The sequence below is a fragment of the Labrus mixtus genome, chromosome 2, assembly GCF_963584025.1.
Source record: "Labrus mixtus chromosome 2, fLabMix1.1, whole genome shotgun sequence".
Classification (NCBI taxonomy): domain Eukaryota; kingdom Metazoa; phylum Chordata; class Actinopteri; order Labriformes; family Labridae; genus Labrus; species Labrus mixtus.
This window is the reverse complement of record NC_083613.1, coordinates 18,298,979-18,316,943: the sequence shown is the minus strand read 5'-3', so window position 1 is coordinate 18,316,943 and position 17,965 is coordinate 18,298,979. Positions and strand designations below refer to the sequence as shown.

Here is a 17,965-nt window from a genome sequence, read left to right as displayed (position 1 = left end):
TTTTTCTTTATTTATGCTGTTTTCGTGAACTTTTTTACATCAGCTCTTTCAGCAAAGTTAACTTATGACCGAAATACGCTTTTGGACATAAAGAGACTGGTCACAAACACAGTTTCCAGCTGTTTCGAACTCCTGCGTAACACAACACAGGACTTGAACAATGGCCGGAGGAGGAAAAAGCACCGCGAAAGACGAGGGGGTGTCCGAAACAGGCTAAGAACTCAGGCCCACCGCCCACCCCTGCCAAGCACCCTTCTTGCCAACGTCCAGTCCCTGGATAACAAGATGGATTATCTGAGGGGTCGGGTAAAATACCAACGGGAGATGAGGGACTGTAACATCATCTGCCTGACGGAAACATGGCTCACTCCTGTGGTGCCGGATCAAGCCATCGGACTCGTTCTCTGTGTTTCGCAAGGATAGGACGGAGGAATCTGGCAAGTCAAAGGGTGGAGGGGTTTGTTTTATGACCAACAACAGCTGGTGTAACCCACAGAACATTAAAACTCTCTCCCACTCCTGCTCGCCACATCTGGAGCACCTAACCATCCTGTGCTGTCCATTTCACCTCCCCCGGGAATTCACTTCGGTCATCGTTACATCTGTTTACATTCCACCACAAGCGGACACGGACACAGCTTCATCAGACCTGCGTGACCTGCTGTGCTGGCACCAAAACAAACATCCGAACGCTGCCCTCATTGTGGCTGGGGATTTTAACAAGGTGAACCTTAAGAAAGTTATGCCAAACTTTTTCCAACATGTCACTTGCTCCACCAGGGGCAACAATACACTGGATCATTGCTACACGCCATTCAAAAGAGGGCTACAAGGCGACTTCCTTGCCCCCACTGGGTAAATCAGACCATTCCGCCAGTTACCTTTTGCCAAGGTACAAGCAGACTATTGCAACGACCAATCAGAGGCTACGCTGCGAGATGCTCTGGATGACGTCGACTGGGGCATGTTCCAATCCAGCTCGAGTGACGTAGACGAGTTTACGGAAGTTGTGACAGACTTCATAGCAACGCTGGTAGACGATGCTGTTCCTATGGTGTCTGTCCGGTTTTTCCCAAACCAGAAGCCTTGGGTGGATAAATCTATCCGCACCGCTGTGAACGAACGGACCGCTTCATACAACTCGTCACTTCCCACCGGCAGGACGGAGGAATACAAAGCGGCATCTTACAGACGAGCAGTGAAAGACGCCAAGCGGAGGTACAGGGACAATGTGGAATCACAGTTCCAGCAGCGTGATTCTAGGAGCTTGTGGCAAGGACTGCAGACAATTACTGACTACAGGAAAAGAGCCCATGTCTTGGTGAGTGCAGACGCCGCTCTGGCTGACGAACTTAATGACTTTTAGCGCTAGCACCGCTAACGTTAGCATGCCAATTGATGCAGCCAGCAGGATCTCCGAGGCCAGAGCGGCACACTCGCACCCGCTCACTGTGTCAAAGCACGACGTGAGGAGGACACTGAAAAAGGTAAACACCAGGAAGGCTGCCGGGCCAGATGGTATTTCTGGCAGAGTGCTGAAGTCCTGTGCCGACCTGTTAGCTCCAGTGTTTACCACCATCTTTAACCTCTCCCTGAGTCAGTCTGTGGTACCCACATGCCTGAAAAAAGCCATTATTGTCCCTGTACCGAAGAATGCCTCTCCAGCTTGCCTTAATGACTATCGTCCAGTAGCATTCACCTCAGAAGTGATGAAGTGCTTTGAGAGACTCATCAAGATGCAAATCTGCTCCTTGCTCCCTGAGTCTCTGGATCCATATCAGTTCGCATACAGACTGAACAGATCCACAGATGATGCTGTCTCCCAGGTACTGCACGCAACCCTCACCCATCTGGACAGAAGGAAGGGGGACTATGTGAGACTGCTGTTCATTGATTTTAGTTCAGCTTTCAACACCATAGTCTCCACCAACCTCCATTCCAAGTTGATCAACCTCAGACTTAACACCTCCCTGTGTGCTAGGATCCTGGACTTCCTGACGAACAGATCCCAGGTGGTCAAAGTGGGCAGACACACCTCCAGCCCCTGCACCCTCAACACCGGAGCACCACAGGGCTGTGTCCTCAGCCCCCTGCTCTTCACCCTGTACACACATGACTGTGTGGCCACAAGCAGCTCCAACATCATCGTGAAATTTGCAGATGACACGGTGGTTGTTGGTCGCATCAGCAACAATGATGAGCAGACGTATACAGGGGAGGTTGGAAACCTGTCACAGTGGTGCCAGGAAAACAACCTGCTCCTGAACATCAGCAAAACCAAGGAGCTGATTGTGGACTTCAGGACAGCAGAGGGATTACACCCCACTAAGAATTGATGGGATGCTGGTGGGCAGGGTGTGCAGCTTCAAGTACCTGGGGGTGCACATCTCTGAGGATTTAACATGGACAACCCACATAGACTGTCAGGTGAAGAGGGCGCGGCAGCGCCTCTATCACCTCAGACAGCTGAGGAAATTCAAAGTCTCTGTGAAGGTCCTGAAGACTTTTTATTCCGGAGCGGTGGAGAGTGTGCTGACTGCAAACATCACCTAGTGGTACGGGAACAGCACTGTACATGACCGAAGAGCCCTGCAGAGGGTGCTGAAGTCAGCAGAGCGTACCATGGGTACAACACTCCCCACCCTCCAGGACATCTTCACAAGGAGGAGCACAGCCAGGGCAAACAGGATCATGAGTGATCCCCACCACCCATGTAACGGACTGTTTACATGGCTACCCTCTGGCAGGCGCCTTTGACACATCAAGGCGAACACAGAAAGACTCAGGAAGAGCTTATTTCCTCAGGCTGTCCGGACTGTTAATTCCACTCTCCTCAGTTAAAAACATAAACAGAACTAAACAAAACAGAGCTGCGACTACATGATGCACACACACCACACATTCCAATCTGCATATTGCACTTTGACACACGCCTTGTTTTGAAGCTCTCTCAGAGAGAAAAAAAAGTTTAAGCTATCTTTCTGCGTGACGATTTCTATTGTGTTCAGTAATGTCAACAACGTGCAGTTTCTGTGCAGTTTTGTCACTCTGTTAGTTCCGTTTGTTTTCACTTTGGGAGATTGCATTCCTACTAGCTACAGTACGGTAGTTGAGCTCAGCCTGCAGTGAAAGTTGTTGTGAAGCAGAGCCGCTAGCTTGCGAGTCGCATTGCCTGACTCCGCTGGTCACTCTTTAACTTTCATATAGGACTCTTTCAATGAAAAGAGCACTCAACAAGGTTTATTTATGGTACAATATACCAATGTTTTCTGTAAATGCATGATTATGAACTAATGAGAAAGAAAAGATGTGAAAAAGTCTCCCTCCTCCACTCTGATAATAGCCGGTTACCTTTCCAGCAGTGCTATCAGCTCTGCAGTCATACAGGCCACGGTAAAGGGGTCTACATAGGAGCAGACCCCTGCTGGCGCGTTCTATGCACTACAACCCCTCACCTCAATACATATTTACGTCAAGCAAGCCTAGTGTACAGTAACGGTGTGATGTTATGCCTCTGTTACGATCTCCATTGCCACTCAGCAGAAAACAACTTCATCCAACCATTCTGCAACCATGCATTTCATATTAAAGACAAGGCATAACAGAAGCGCAAAAGTCCTGCCTCAACAGACTCGTTTGTCTAACAATTGTATTACAGTATAACTTCTTTTTTGCAACCAATGGAGTCTCCACCTGCTGACTTTTAGAAAAAAAGATTTCTGTTTGTTAAAGTGTAGGTACTCCTTATGTTACACCTCTTACCTCATTGGGAGTGTCTCCTCGCTGGTTCTCCTCGGGTTTCTCCCAAGGATGAGGGGGTGCTGGCTCCTGCCTTAACCTCATCTCAAGCCTTGCGCTTCCAACAATTCCAGGACCTCCAGCCACCACTCCCCCCATCCCAAGACCCATCCCTTCCCCGCCTCCTCCTCCTCCTCCTACAGCACCTGCCACAGCTCTAGCTTTGGTGTCCGATTGATGGAGACCGGGTAGAGGAGGGGCCTCTTCAGGGGAGGCAGGGCTGAGTGGGGTTGTAGACACACCCTTCTCCCTCCAGAAGAAGCCGGTGACCATGATGAAAGACTTGATGTTGGGGTACGGGGCTGAGAGCTCGCGCAGCAGGGAAACGTAGTGGAGGGCCTTGTAGTAGTGCAGGAAGGAGATGACACACAGGCCTACTGTGCACAGCAAGAACACTCGGTGCCGCCGCATTTTCATCCTAGAGAGAAAGGAGAGGATGGAGAGAAATTAAGAACCATTAGTCTGACTAATAAGACAAAACGATTTCCAATTTGTAAAAATCTCTTTAGTCCCATCGGTACCTCTTTCCATCCCTTTCAAGATTGTTTATTTCTTTTTAGTAATTTTAAGGTCTAAAGTTACTGTTGCAGGGTAAATGTCAGACAGCATGAGTAACTGCATGCTGCATGTTGAGATGTCATGTCTGCCTTGATTTTCTGAGCTCAATTAGGAGCAACAATAATCACCTGTGCTGGCTGCAGCAACCAGTCACAGGTGAATCAGATCCCCAAATCAGGTCTCCCATAAAGGGAAGGAGAGCCCATTGCTGAGTTTGCTCTCCAAAGGACAAGACCTGTTCCACCTTTCTTTACCGAGTGCGTCCACATGTGAGTTATTGTTTGAGTAAATGAGTTTAGTGATTATGTTTGTATATGATGCATATAGACAGACTTGATTTATTGTTTAATTGATACATCCTCTGTTTACTGAGCCTGTTTAGAATTATTGAACATTATTTTGTTAATGAGGCAAATCAATAATTGTTACATTTTATCTCCGAAACAGGAAAAACCACTTGACAAATTGAGGAAAAAACCTGTGCTAATAAAAACCTTAAAGTGGAATCATTCTCGCTGCCTTCATTCCCATGCCTCAACTCAACTTTCGATGTGAATGAGCTTCAGCCTTTAACATATAGGTTACACCTAAAACACTGCATGAACATGTTTATTTTACATTTTCCACAGCAAACATTGTTGATGAGGGATGCAGCACATTTGACTGTTTTAAAAAAGCTACATCAGATTTTCCTATGAAACCACTACTTGCACAAGAACAGGACAAACGCAGCGTACAAAAGAGGGTACCAAAAGCAACACAAATTGAAAGTTCCTCACATGAGCTTTAACATTGTTATGATTGCATTTCCCCTTCAGCTCTATTTACAAAATTTCAGATTCATTAGTTCAAATAGCATAAAAGTATCTAATAGATGCATAATTGGTGATTCAGAGGATAAAAGTCCTGTAAGTAATGTTGGGAGTAACTCTGCCCAGTGAGCATGACATAATTTATGGTGTTGATCATTTTGATTAAATTATTACATTTCAGTAGCTTTTTTTTTATTAAGGAGGACACAGAAGAAAAGAATGACGCCCAAAAGGAAAAGACATATGTCACGTTTTGAGGAAAAAACAAAGTAGAGGACAAAAGTGCAGAGCTGAACGAAAATAATTATTCAACAAAAAGTTAGTCAAAAACAAGGCTTATGTCTCAAATAGTCCAACTAAAAAGAATTATGGGGAGCCACGAGGAATCGCAAGGAGAAATTGGTCAGACAAACTGACAACAAGAGGGAAGGAACACAGAGACTAAACAGACATGGGGTAATCAAACACAGGTGAGACAAACGACACAGACTGGATGGAAAACACACAGAGGCAGAGAGAAATAAAAGACTAGAAACACAACAAGAACTACAACATAAATCAGGGAACACTAATGACACACAGGCTTCCCGAATAGCCACAGTTCAGTATGGAGTGCATACTTTTCAGGAGGGAGTTTCAGTAGACTGAAGTCTCGTGGTGATTCAGTAGACATTTTTTGGGTCCACCTCAGTATACTGAACATTTCAGCATGGATACTAACTTCCAGGTTTTATGCAGTATGGATCGGCTGCATCCTTTCAGGAAATTAATTTTATTTTACCACCCACAATGCTGTGCGAAATTAAATGTAAAACGTCACTTCACATGCACCTCCAAATATAAAAACTAGGGCTGGTTAAAACTATCGATTCATCAATGCATTGCAATTATTTTCCAAATTCAATATCGATTTAAGGAAATCCTGACTTTTTTTTTTTTTTTTCCGTTGTAATGACCCCCTCTCCACTGGGGGCACTGTGGGTGCTGTGAATTCAAGTCAGGCACAATTTTGCACTTTAGATCCTACTGTACTTTCATGTTTTGTTTGGTATTAAAGAATAATGCAATGATAAAATACGTTTGAGTTCGTTTGTTTTAAACAAATATAAACATATAATTATTCAACAAATATAAGGTACTGTGAGTAGTAATCTCGGTATTTCTCTCACGTGTAATATTGAATCGATATCGAAGCATATTGATCAATATCGAATCGTGACCCAAAGAATCAAAATCGAATCAAATTGTAAGGTTGTGGACAATACCCAGTTCTAATAAAAACGAGCATGGATTAATTGAATCAATTTTTAATCTATAGTTAAAGTCCCTACTGAAATTGCCAAAAAAAAGTGTAACGTATAGAGTGTATGCATTATTATAAAGCCTTTCCCCCTGAGACCTCTATTTAAATAATGATTTCCATATTTATGTATGCGTCTTTATTTGTTTATTTTACTTTATATTCTGCATATTACTGTCTTTCCTTTGTACTTTCCTGTATGTGCTGTCTGTTATTTTATTATTTAATCTGTTTTTTACTTGATTAACATTGCGATACTGTTTTTGTTTACCTGACTGTGTATGTGCATTACTCTAAAAAACAAAAAAAATGAGGATGGATGCGGCCAGCTCGGGAAATGCAATTGATGGCACGTCCATACTGAATGAATCAGACGAAGTAGGGACACATATCTGCCTACTGTGCGCGACTACTGAACAGTAGGTACTAAAAGTATACAGCACAGATAGTAGCTACTGACTACTGACATGTTGTGTAGGTACTTTGCAATTTGGACGTGGGGACAGAGAACATAAGAATGTAATACACACTAGAACATAGAGAGACACAAGGATACGAAATTACAAAATAATACAGGAAAGACTAAACTAGGAAACACACAAGGGAAACAAACACAAGGGATTAGTAAGACAAAATAAAACAAGAAAATCTAACTGAAAAATATAAAACCAAATCATGACAATATACACATTTACCTTCTTATGGAGGACTTACTAAATATGGATAATTTTCACCTGCATTCTCTTTCTGATATAATGAAAAAGGGATTTAAAAAGAGCATAAAAGTTGGCGCAAAGCATCTTAATATTAAGCATCTGTCTTGGCTTCTGAGAGGGTTTTCTTTTTTAGCTGAACAGCAGCACGGTCCAAGAACGGGGACACTGGATGCTTACGCAGCAAGGTTTATTCTTGCACTCTAATCCATCTTCAAAAAATGTTGGACAGCTGAACACATGAAGCATACAATGGGAAGGAGGGAAATGAAAAACAAAACTAGGTGGGGGGAGAGAGAGAGAGAGAGACAAAGCAAGCTCTGCTAGTGACCTCATGGCAATCCATGCATTTATCTCAACTAGCTTGAATAGCACAGTACATACTTCCTGGATATTAAAGCAAATGGCACAGAGGGAATAAGCAGTGGAAAAATGGAGATAGAAAGTGTAAGGTCCAGCTGAAGAAGGAGGACAAATAGGCAGCAAATGAGAGATGGTGAGAGAGTTGTTTTGCTGTCAAAATATTGAGATAAAAAAAAAGTCAGTCACATGATGATCAAATCAGCACATTACTTCATGGAAGCATGTATAACTAGACTTTCCTACACACAACTGCACCTCCCAAAATCATACAGAAGGAAAATAGTCTTCTACTGTATAAGTGAGTGGGACTTTCTGGCAAAGGAGAACAGGACCTACTTTGTGTCTTCTGTAGGTTTCTTCACATCTGAACAGACAAAAAATACTGTGGAGTTCCCCAAAGTTCCATCCTAGGGCATCTTCTGTTTTACATGTAGAGAGTGGGTTTCAGTTGTTTGACATGCTTCGCAGGTTGGGCTTTCAGAAAACAAACTTATTTACATTAAAGACTGGTGCTTGATTAAAATCCAGGTGCAAGAACGAGGCAGAGACGAGAGGGAGATCACCCAATAATAAATCTCTCCCGTAACCTGGTGGTTTACAATTGTTAACATAGCATACAGCCGACATGATTTATTTGTTTTTAAAGGAAGTTAAGCTGGGAACCAAAAAAAAGCAACTTCAAAATGCATACTGAAGCCATGTCCGATAGATGCCTGGTGCCACATAACAGACTTTGGCACACATTGCTCGGCAAATCTCGGTGAGGAATTATATGCAACAACAAGACAGTTTGAAAAGTGTTTGTGGAAGTGATTCTGATTCTATAAAGGTGGTTATAGAAACACCATTGGGCTTTTACGCATCAGTTAAATTTTGGTCAGAGTCAGTTGCTGCAATTATTTATCATTGTTCAAAGAACTGTGCCCTTCAACAGAGAAAGAAAGGCAAGAATAACAAAAAAACAAAAACCTTAAAACATACATTACGTTCTCTACTTTTTTTCAACTTATTCAATGATAGGAAAAAGAAAAGAAAAGACCACAGACAATGAAGTATAGGAAGAGTGTACCCATAGACTTACTAAACCTATCTATCCCATCACCATTCCACAGCCCATCATCGATGAACACAAAAGCACTTACAAACAGAGCAACCGCAGGCATCGTCTTGCTGTTTCCTTTGGACGCAGGGCCCCCCACATATGTCTGAGCCAAGACATCAGTCCTCTGTCCTCATGTCACCATGCAGTCTATTGCTGTAACTTTCCTCTCCCCTGTGATGCTGCCTGTCAGATAGTGCACAGGTGGAGCTTTAGAGGTGAAAAATCACAGTACATACATTTGCTTTTTTCCTTGTGAACTTTGGATCAGTTTTTGCTCAGTATATTAACTAATCATCGTGATAGACACACAATCTAAACTTAGTGATTGTTTCTTAGCGAAAACTGATTTATCTAGAATCTTATAAGTTCTTTATATAAGTGGTTTATTACCTATTCATTAATGGTTGTTACAAGCACATTAATATAAAGTGTTACCAATTTTATTTTTATTGTAGTGTGTGCTTTTGTTTGGTTGTTTTATCATTCAGAAAATTGGCTTTGTATTGAGAAAAGACAGATCACATTTAAAACAGTTAGGTAACAAATATTGGGAAAGTTAGGACTGTTCAGATTTTACACCAGAATTATTTATCATTAATTAATCACTTATATGTTCATTTATTATTTTTAGTATAGGTTTTTTTTTTTTTTACATTTTCCAAAATTCAAATTTGGAATTTCCCCACACTATTTTAAACACTGTATTGTATTTTTATGTAAATCACTAATGCACACAACACTAATGCCACTTGTACTGTAGCAGCCGGACTATCTTTTTGCTTCTCTCACTTTACATTCTTTTCTGCAACCAAATAAAGCCATTCAAGACACACACACACACACACACACACACACACACACACACACACACACACACACACACACACACACACACACACACACACACACACACACACACACACTCAACCTAATACTTTGAGGCATTAAAAATGTTGCCACGCCACCTCAACTGTTTTACAGGTGGACAAAAGATGCACTTCCTGTCCAAAGTGCCGCCCTTGTATTATAAAAAAACTTTAGGCAGTAAAGCTGTGCAGTGCTGTGTGTCTGTTTTTGTGAGTATGCGTGGGGATGCTTTATGAAAAGTGAAGTTCCTCAACTAAATCCCCCTTTCTTCTCTTTCTGAACAAAGAAAACTCACAAACATCTTTCCACATGGGAGAAGGGTTTGGTATCATCTCATCTGAACAACAAAGCGTCTCTCGGCTTATTCAGCACAACCCACAGTCTCTGACCAGTCTGTTGACCTCACCTAACAAGCACCCGGGGGGGAAGAGCAGAACAAAGCAAAGCATCTAGGGGGCAGCAGTTAGTGAGACCAACTTCAAACTAGACCATCACAAGTTCTGCCCAATCAAAAGTGTCCTTACTTCCGGCCCTGAATACACAGACACAAACTTTTAATTGCCTGGCGTCTATACTTGACCACATTTCTTTAGAGGGACAGAGCAAGCCATGAAGTAATTTAAAATACAGGCAGGAAGGGAAAATCCGGGAACATTTGAAATAAAACAAACATCTTCTAGCTGGGGTTTACTGTCAAAAGAGACAAAAGAAACAAACTTTCAATGCACTGTAAATCATATGGTTAAACTCTGGTTTGGAGGGAAAGTGTAAGACATGAGCTTAAAAAATTGGGAGGGCAGGGGGGACTGTGGCATAGGCTACATTTAAAACAAAAAACGATTGTCTTAGAACTTAGAGTCTTTAAGGAGGTGTTTGCACATCCGACTATTTCATGAAGTACTTGTGCGCAGGAAAACAAACTGCCACTTGAAAAGAAAAAATCCAGCACACTACTCTTGCTAAGCAGCACCAATTTATTAGAAAAAAAATCACAACGTTTGGGTCCCTCTGAACCTTTGTGAAGTGTGACTAGTTAGCAAGAGTAGTGTGCAAGAGTGTTTCTTTTCAAGTGTTAGAATTTACTGTCAAAAAAAGACAAAAAGAGGTGCTGGTTTAGCCCAGCTGATAGAGCAGGTGTCACAGTACTGGTCACACTGGTCGCAGGTTCAACTCTATTTTGTCAGAGTCGGAGAGGACGCTGGTGTGTTTGTTCGCCACTTCTCCAGCTAAGCCTAAGTTTCGACTACTTTTGATTCTTGCAGTATTTTTTTGACCTATCCCTCCGTCTCTTGTGTCTTATGATTTAACCTCAGTTTAATCGTAAAGGTTAAATCTCACTTCAGAGCTTCTTTTTATAGCTTCTTTTGAGCGTTCACATAGCCTACCTGTCGTCGGCACCTGTCAACGCTGGCTTCAGACCTCTGCCCCCCAACTACTGGATCCTCTGGTAGTCGACACAACCGGCTGATCCACCACTACTGGTAGCCCCTTCCTGGACACCCTATCGGCCCGCTGTTCTCAGTCTTCGCTTGAAGAACTGCTGTTCTCAACAAGCACTGAGCTCTCTCACTGAGGCTAACTCCCTCCTCCTGCCTCCCGTCTTCTACTTTCCACCTCCACACAAGAAGTTACTTTTTTGTGTAGGCTACTTAAAAATATGACTACAGGTCATATTCAAAATGCAAATTCCAGTGGTTGCAGCCCGTAGATGTTATATATATATGATCAGGATACGAGTAATTCACTTGTGAGTGTCCTTTAATTTTTATTCGATCAGTCAGTCATGGGAGTTAGGAAATGATCCTGTCTTAAGTCAAACGGTCGGTATCTGCAGTCAGTTTGATCAGATGTTTAATAATTTCCTTGAGTATCAGGCGTCAAGTCATATCTACAAGATTCCGGTCACGGATACCGCACAGCTTGCCGGATTTTAACTCATTTGAGGTGAGACATTTATGTAGTATCGTGATATGGAGACTCAAGAAATGTAATGTATTTAGCAATCAAAGTACAGTATCAGTCATATCTTTACTCCATATTCAGATAGTATCAAAGTGGTCCCAATCCGGAGATAATATATGCTCCGGTCATAAATCATAAACGGTGAGTATCTGCAGTCACTTTGATCAGATTTGTATCATATCTTTGAATATCCAATATTAAGACATAAGTCATATCTGAAGGTTTCCTGCCACTGATACCAGACGTATCAAACTTTCCGGATTTTATTTTGGTTGTATCATGTGATATGCAGACTCCAGAAATTGTGTGTATTTGGCATTCAAAATACAACATAAGTCATCAGAAAAATATCTTGACTCCATATTTTGATAGTATCAAAGTGGTCCCATTCCGGAGATAAGATATGCTCCAGATATGACCTATTCCTACTCCATGATCGGAGAGTATCCACCACGGATATCATCATATATTAGTCGAACACTCAAGAAACTTCAATACATTCAGAACTCCGCAGCTCACACACTCCGGCACCTGAGATCACATCACCCCTGTCCTTCATGACCTCCACTGGCTTCCCATCTCCCAGCGTATCCAGTTCAAACTCCTCATCCTCACCTACAAAGCCCTACATAACCTGGCTTCCCCCTACCTGCCACCCGCACTCTCAGGTCTGCGGATGCAAGAAGAGTAAGACAGTGCAAACCGTTGGTCCTGGGGGGGACCAACGGTTTGCACCCTCTGGAACTCTCTCCCTAAAAACATCAGAGATTCCCCACACTCACTTCCTACAAGAAATCCCTAAAAACTCACTTTTTCATCACTACAACCACTTACTCTCATCCTATTCCCTTTACACTACTTCTATGTTGTATTGTTCTCTCTTTTGCTTTGTTTTTTGTTGTTTCCTGTCAAAGTGTCTTTGAGTATTTAGAAAAGCGCTATAGAAATCGAATTTATTTTTATTATTATTATTATTATTATTATTAATATTATTATTAATATTATTATATAACTCTCTTGTACCACATTTCCTTTCTTTCCCGGCTAAATAGCCCCACAAAAGTATCAGCAACATGTTTGATCAGAGGGATAATCTACTGGTCGACATGGATGAGAAGGGATACATAAATTCACACCCCAGCTCCAGCCACCTCATAACCCTTTCAGATAAGAAACAGAATATCACACTGTGTAATTGAAATATTTGCTAATCTTGCAACAACAACAAAAAAGTTCCACTAAATAATCCCTTGAGGTACTTTATATTTTTTCCTTGCAAAATGACAGATCAGATGATTAAAGAAATAAAAGACAGTTGGTCAATAATCAAGATAATAATAAGCTGCAGAACGCATAAACCTAAAATCCCATTAACACTATCTTACTTGCTTTTTTTTCCTCGAAGGCTTTTGTTCATAAATCCATTTTAAAAAGTATAATTCCTACTCCAATAAACAAGCAAAGGCATTTTTTTTTAAACTAACTGGATGGGAAACAAAAAAAAAACTTTATATATAAAATCTTTATTATTAGGCAGCAGCTTCCTCTGAAGATGGATGGACTTTCAGCGTGAAATTCAGCGGACATAAAGTTTTATGAGCTTGATTCTTCCAGAGTATGAGAGAAAATCTCTCACCATGCGTCGCTGACCACACTTCACCCCGTCTCTTATCGGCTTTAAACACTCATTCAACATAATGTCTCTTCTAGGTGGTTCCCGTCAAAGAAAAAAAAAAGCATGTTTCACTTGAATGATTGTGGTAAGATGAAGCTTCGTGCGGGAAGTCATCAGCACTAAGATTTACTGTAATTCCTCATTCACAGTGAAACTATTCTGAAGCTTCCAGTTATGCTCAGCGAGTCACTATGCAGTTGCATTAACTTAATTCAGTCTGCACGGTGCACTGTCTTACTCTTCTTGCTCAAGTAGCATGATGTAGAGATAGAAACTTGAAACCAAAACCAAACTTGACTTTATTGTTGGTTTTAGCACTCAATTCACTTCGGAGCTGTGGGTGTACTTAGGGGAATTTAGCCGCTTTGAACCTTATCTCTATCTATCCAAGTTAGCTTTCCAGTGTGAGAGCTGACAGCAGGTTTTTGTTGATGTTGTCTGTTTATCTTGGGCCCAGCTACATAAACAGTCTTTTGGTCACGACCACCATCAAATGATGTGGCGGGAAGGAACTTTTTTTTCCATTTTTTTTCACTTTCGATTTCTGCCTTGGCTTGTATTGCAAACTAGCTTTTCAAATAAGCCACAGGCAGCTGGAACTACTTTGAAATTTAGGATTTACTGGTGTCTTTTTAACAACATGAAAACTATTACTTTGCTTGAAATGCCAGAAAAATATAACTGGTAAATTAACTGGGTGTTTGATAGCTTGAAGAACAAACATGACCATTTATTTCAAATAAAAAACATACAGATTTGGAAATATAGCACTTCTACAGACTAAAAACACACATGTTTAGATATGAAGCTAACTATTCTTTTATTGTTCCTTCAGCAGCAGAAAATTAAAAAAAAGTTGTTCCTCTACTTCTTGCTTTTTTTTTTTATCCGCAGCACCAGAAAGTAGCTTTTCTTGTCATGTCCCGCTCTAACCCTGACAGAAAATATTCCTCTGTTGTCTCTTTTTGCAGCAGAATCAGGGAATTCAGCGCTGATTCTCTGGGCTCATGGGTCACTGGTTTGGTGAGTCAGATGTCAGGAGAAAGACAGCGTACTAAGTGGGTTTCAATAATGCAGACACAGGGAGGGCCCCAGAAAGTCTGCAATTTTGTGTGGGGGTGAGATTGTGTGTATCTTAAAACAGAGCCTTGGTTAAGGTATGAGTGCTTGGAAGTGGAGGACCGGAGCTGCAGAGTAAATGTGCACCACCATTTGTGGAATATTGCTCGGGTGAAGTAGGTGTGATTGAGGGTTCGTGTGTTTGCACTGAGGTAGGAGGATGGGAAACGCAGACGGAGTGCCTCTATTCCTCCAAACTCATCTATAATTCAGCTCTGTAGCGGTCCATGAGGTCTTTCTCTTGTTGTCCCTCACCCCCCCCCCCCCCTTCGCTCTCTGCACTTACGTTACAGACGAGTGTTCCATTCCATTATCCATTAATGATAATAACAATAAAATAAATTATTACAGCACTTTTTAAAATGCACAGTTACAAAGTATTTCACAAAATCACAGGTTGAGGACAAGTGGACAAGCACACATACATACATACATAAATTCAAACACAAACACAGGTCAATGCAGACAGACAGAGTTTAATTTCACTGTCTCTCTCCATCCATCTATCCTCTTCTAGTGCTACCTCTCTAGAGGCCAAGCAGCTGTAAGCAGCTGTGAGCAGCTGCCCAAACAATTTCACTCAATGAAGATGTTCGTAAGATGCAGAATGGGTTCAAACTGAGGATAAGGGGGCCTTAAAATCAGGATTAAAATGTGGATATCATCAATTTGTCTTCACTGCTTTACTCTCTATCCCTACACAGTCTTGTCTTGGTTATTTGCGGTAATGTTTTTCAGGTTCTGTAGAAAAGCTGTTCACTTTCTGTAGGTCTCATGCAATAAATCCACTAAACGTCACACCCGTATCGAGCTCTGCCAGGTCTGAAAGAAAGACGCCAGCAGCGGCATATTATATTACTGTTTTAATATTGTGATGATTAGCTCTGACAAATACATTTTGTTTGTGTGTAAAAGCTGCTCAGTCCATTTACCTCAGGGAAAACTAATTCTCGCTCAACTGAACTCTCTCCATTCCTTCATCAAGGCTTACTCAGCCGTTCTCTTTCTTCACTTCCTTCCTACTTTCCCTAGCTGAAATATTCTGATCATGAAGGCAGTGAAGACACGTGCAGATCCAGCTGCACTCTAACCTTTCCTCTTTTATTATTAGGTTGGGTTTTTCTCCGTCTCTTCAGTGTCTCTGTGTCGTTCCACAAAAGGTGGACCTGACTGTAATGTCACACTGTTCTCTTCTTTCTTCTCCTCGGTCACTATGCTTCAATTTAAATGGCCCATTTTCCTGCTGACAGCAGCAATATCACTCATGTCAATTCAGCCTAATTGTGCTGTTCCAAGAAGCTGTCCAAGTATTGACTTACTATAAACACATGTTATTTGATGTTACATTTATTTAACTGCATTAGAGCCATTAATCAGCCAGCTGATAATATCGGTCCATATTAGCGTATCAGTGACTATCGGTATCGACTAATTGCATCTTGGATATGCACCGATACATGATGTATTCACCAGTCAAATAGCATTTCTTATAAGTTCAACTGCACTACACTAGCAGTTCTCTTTCACAGCAGAGTGTGCTGTAGGGATTACAACAAGCATTATCACTCTCCAGTGTCGAGCAGTGATGCACGAACAAGCGCAGTTCCTTTCCAGTTGAGTGACCATCTTGTCTTCATTATAACTCATTTCCACAAGCGTTTGATAACTGCATTTGAGGGATCAATGCAATAAATGTGTCTATCTCTACAGATCGAACACTCGCCCATCTAAGAAGGATATCGGGCAATTTCTCGGAATCAGATTTTTTTTTTCTCTCCCCAAGATCGATCTCGGCCTCAAAAATCCCACATTGGTCAGGCCCTAACTGTAACGCTACTAATAGTCTTAAGGTTGTTGCAGCTATACAGGTGATTTAGATTAAAATAGAATAAACGACTCTCTCGTGTCACTTCACAGTAAGTGTGTGTGTGTGTGTGTGTGTGTGTGTGTGTGGGGGGGGTTCTTTTTACTCTCTTTTTTCTCTCTCTAAGTTTCAAGATTGATTTCCTCTTAAAATATCATCATCATTCTTTTTCCAACCCTTAATTGGGTTCAATTTCCTCCTATCTATCTTTACAAGCCTCCCTGCAGCCCCCCTGATCTCAGTTCAACTGCTCCGCTTTTCAGTCTTGTTGCCTTAAGTTCAAGTTAAAGTAAGACAACCAACCTCTATAGCATATGAATAATAAAAGACTTAATGTCCATCTTCCTGGTTTCCTTCAATCTCATGCACTGACACTCATCGATTTGCAAGCTCTAAAAATGAGCTCTCAATTAAGAAAAAAAAATCCTCTGCAGTGAGTCACTCCTTCAGTCATTTGCAGCATCAGTCACTCCCACTAATTTCTACTCTATAAGGGGCTAAAAGGGCAAATTCTACATCACCACTTTATGGTGTTAGTTCACTCGCGCTTGTGTTTGTATAACATCAGAGGTAATGACAGGCCTCTGCAGATCGTTTTAAAGTGACACAAAGATGCCCTCATCCTTTTTGTGATGCATTCCCCAGGTGTGTCATTATTCTCAAGAAAGGATGAAAACAACAATTCTCCGTCTGTTTTCTTTTTTTTCCCACTCCTTCTCATCCTTCTCTCTCTTCCCCTCGGATGCCTGCTGAAGTGAGAATTGTTTGCTGCAAGGACTGCCGCTTCTATTTGTGCCTCAAGTATTGAAGTCATTACATTTTTTTTGTCGCGTGTGTTTGTGTAGGAGAGAGTAAGTGAGGTGACAGTCTGTCTGTCTAGTGGATCTGTCATCTATTGAACTGAAAGGCATCACTGTGGCGCTGAGAAAATGACAGCAGGCACAAATGGCTTAACATCCAATTCTCTTTGTGTGTTTGTTTACTTATGTGAACACGCATGCCAGCGTGAGCCGTCCTTTGTGAAAACGGCACCTACTTGTCCTCTTTGCATCCTTTCATTTCTTTCTGCTGCACCCTTCAATCTACCTCTTCCCTTCAAGTTGAAAGAAGTCAGCCTTATGTTTCAAGAAATCCAATGGCTGGCAAACAATCTGGTAAATCTACGAGGTCAACATCAGTGATGGGCAAGTTACTGATAATACTTAACTAGTTACAGTTACTACTATCAATAAGTAACCGATACTAACTTAGTTACTTTATTATTAAAGGAACGAGTTACTTGGGAGAGTAACTTTAGCAACATTTTTTGCTTCAACATTTATGTAGGCTACACATTATTATTATTATTCAGTGTTTCCCCTACCATTATATTATTATTATTTTTTTTTTTAAAGATTTATTTTTGGGCTTTTTGTGCCTTTATTGTAGAGATAGGGTAGTGGATAGAGTCGGAAAGAAGTCATTTAAGGATACCTTTCCGATAGAAAAGGACAGCTGTCATTAAAAGTAACACATGAACACCAAGATTCCTTCAGGTGTTTGTGTTGTCGTGTCGCCATGTCAGCTTGTCCCCACCCCCCCAACGCTGTAGACCTAGGGGAAACACTGTTATTATTATTATTATTATTATTAATAATAATAAATCTTGCTGTGGCAAGGTGAGAGGAAACAAATCACAAATGTTATATACGGTTGTAGCCATTTTTGTGATGGCAATTTTGAAAATTGACAGTTCACAGTAACATCATAGCCATTCAAATATTGGAATGTATTTCTAGGATCTCTGAGGACCTGAATTGAAGGGTTTGAAGTTGTAGGATAATTAATATGCC

The 17,965-nt window shown here is 41.4% G+C and overlaps 1 protein-coding gene and 1 long non-coding RNA gene across 4 annotated transcripts in view; one reads left to right on the top strand and one right to left on the bottom strand.

The window, feature by feature from the left end:
- mgat3b (beta-1,4-mannosyl-glycoprotein 4-beta-N-acetylglucosaminyltransferase b) overlaps positions 1-17,965 on the bottom strand; it is a 69,600-nt gene that overhangs the window by 7,083 nt on the left and 44,552 nt on the right. For 2 of the 3 annotated variants that reach the window (XM_061054257.1, XM_061054266.1), the window contains exons 2-3: positions 8,687-8,829; positions 3,763-4,216 (exon numbers count right to left, since the gene is read on the bottom strand). In XM_061054257.1, the coding sequence (XP_060910240.1) occupies positions 3,763-4,216; positions 8,687-8,763 (531 nt within the window). In that variant the 5' untranslated portion in view covers positions 8,764-8,829. The remainder of the gene's footprint in view (positions 1-3,762; positions 4,217-8,686; positions 8,830-17,965) is intronic. The other variant, XM_061054274.1, reaches the window with a different exon arrangement.
- LOC132987310 (uncharacterized) lies at positions 4,212-4,862 on the top strand. Its single transcript, XR_009675607.1, has 2 exons — positions 4,212-4,625; positions 4,804-4,862. It is a non-coding gene; the product is annotated as an uncharacterized LOC132987310 (long non-coding RNA).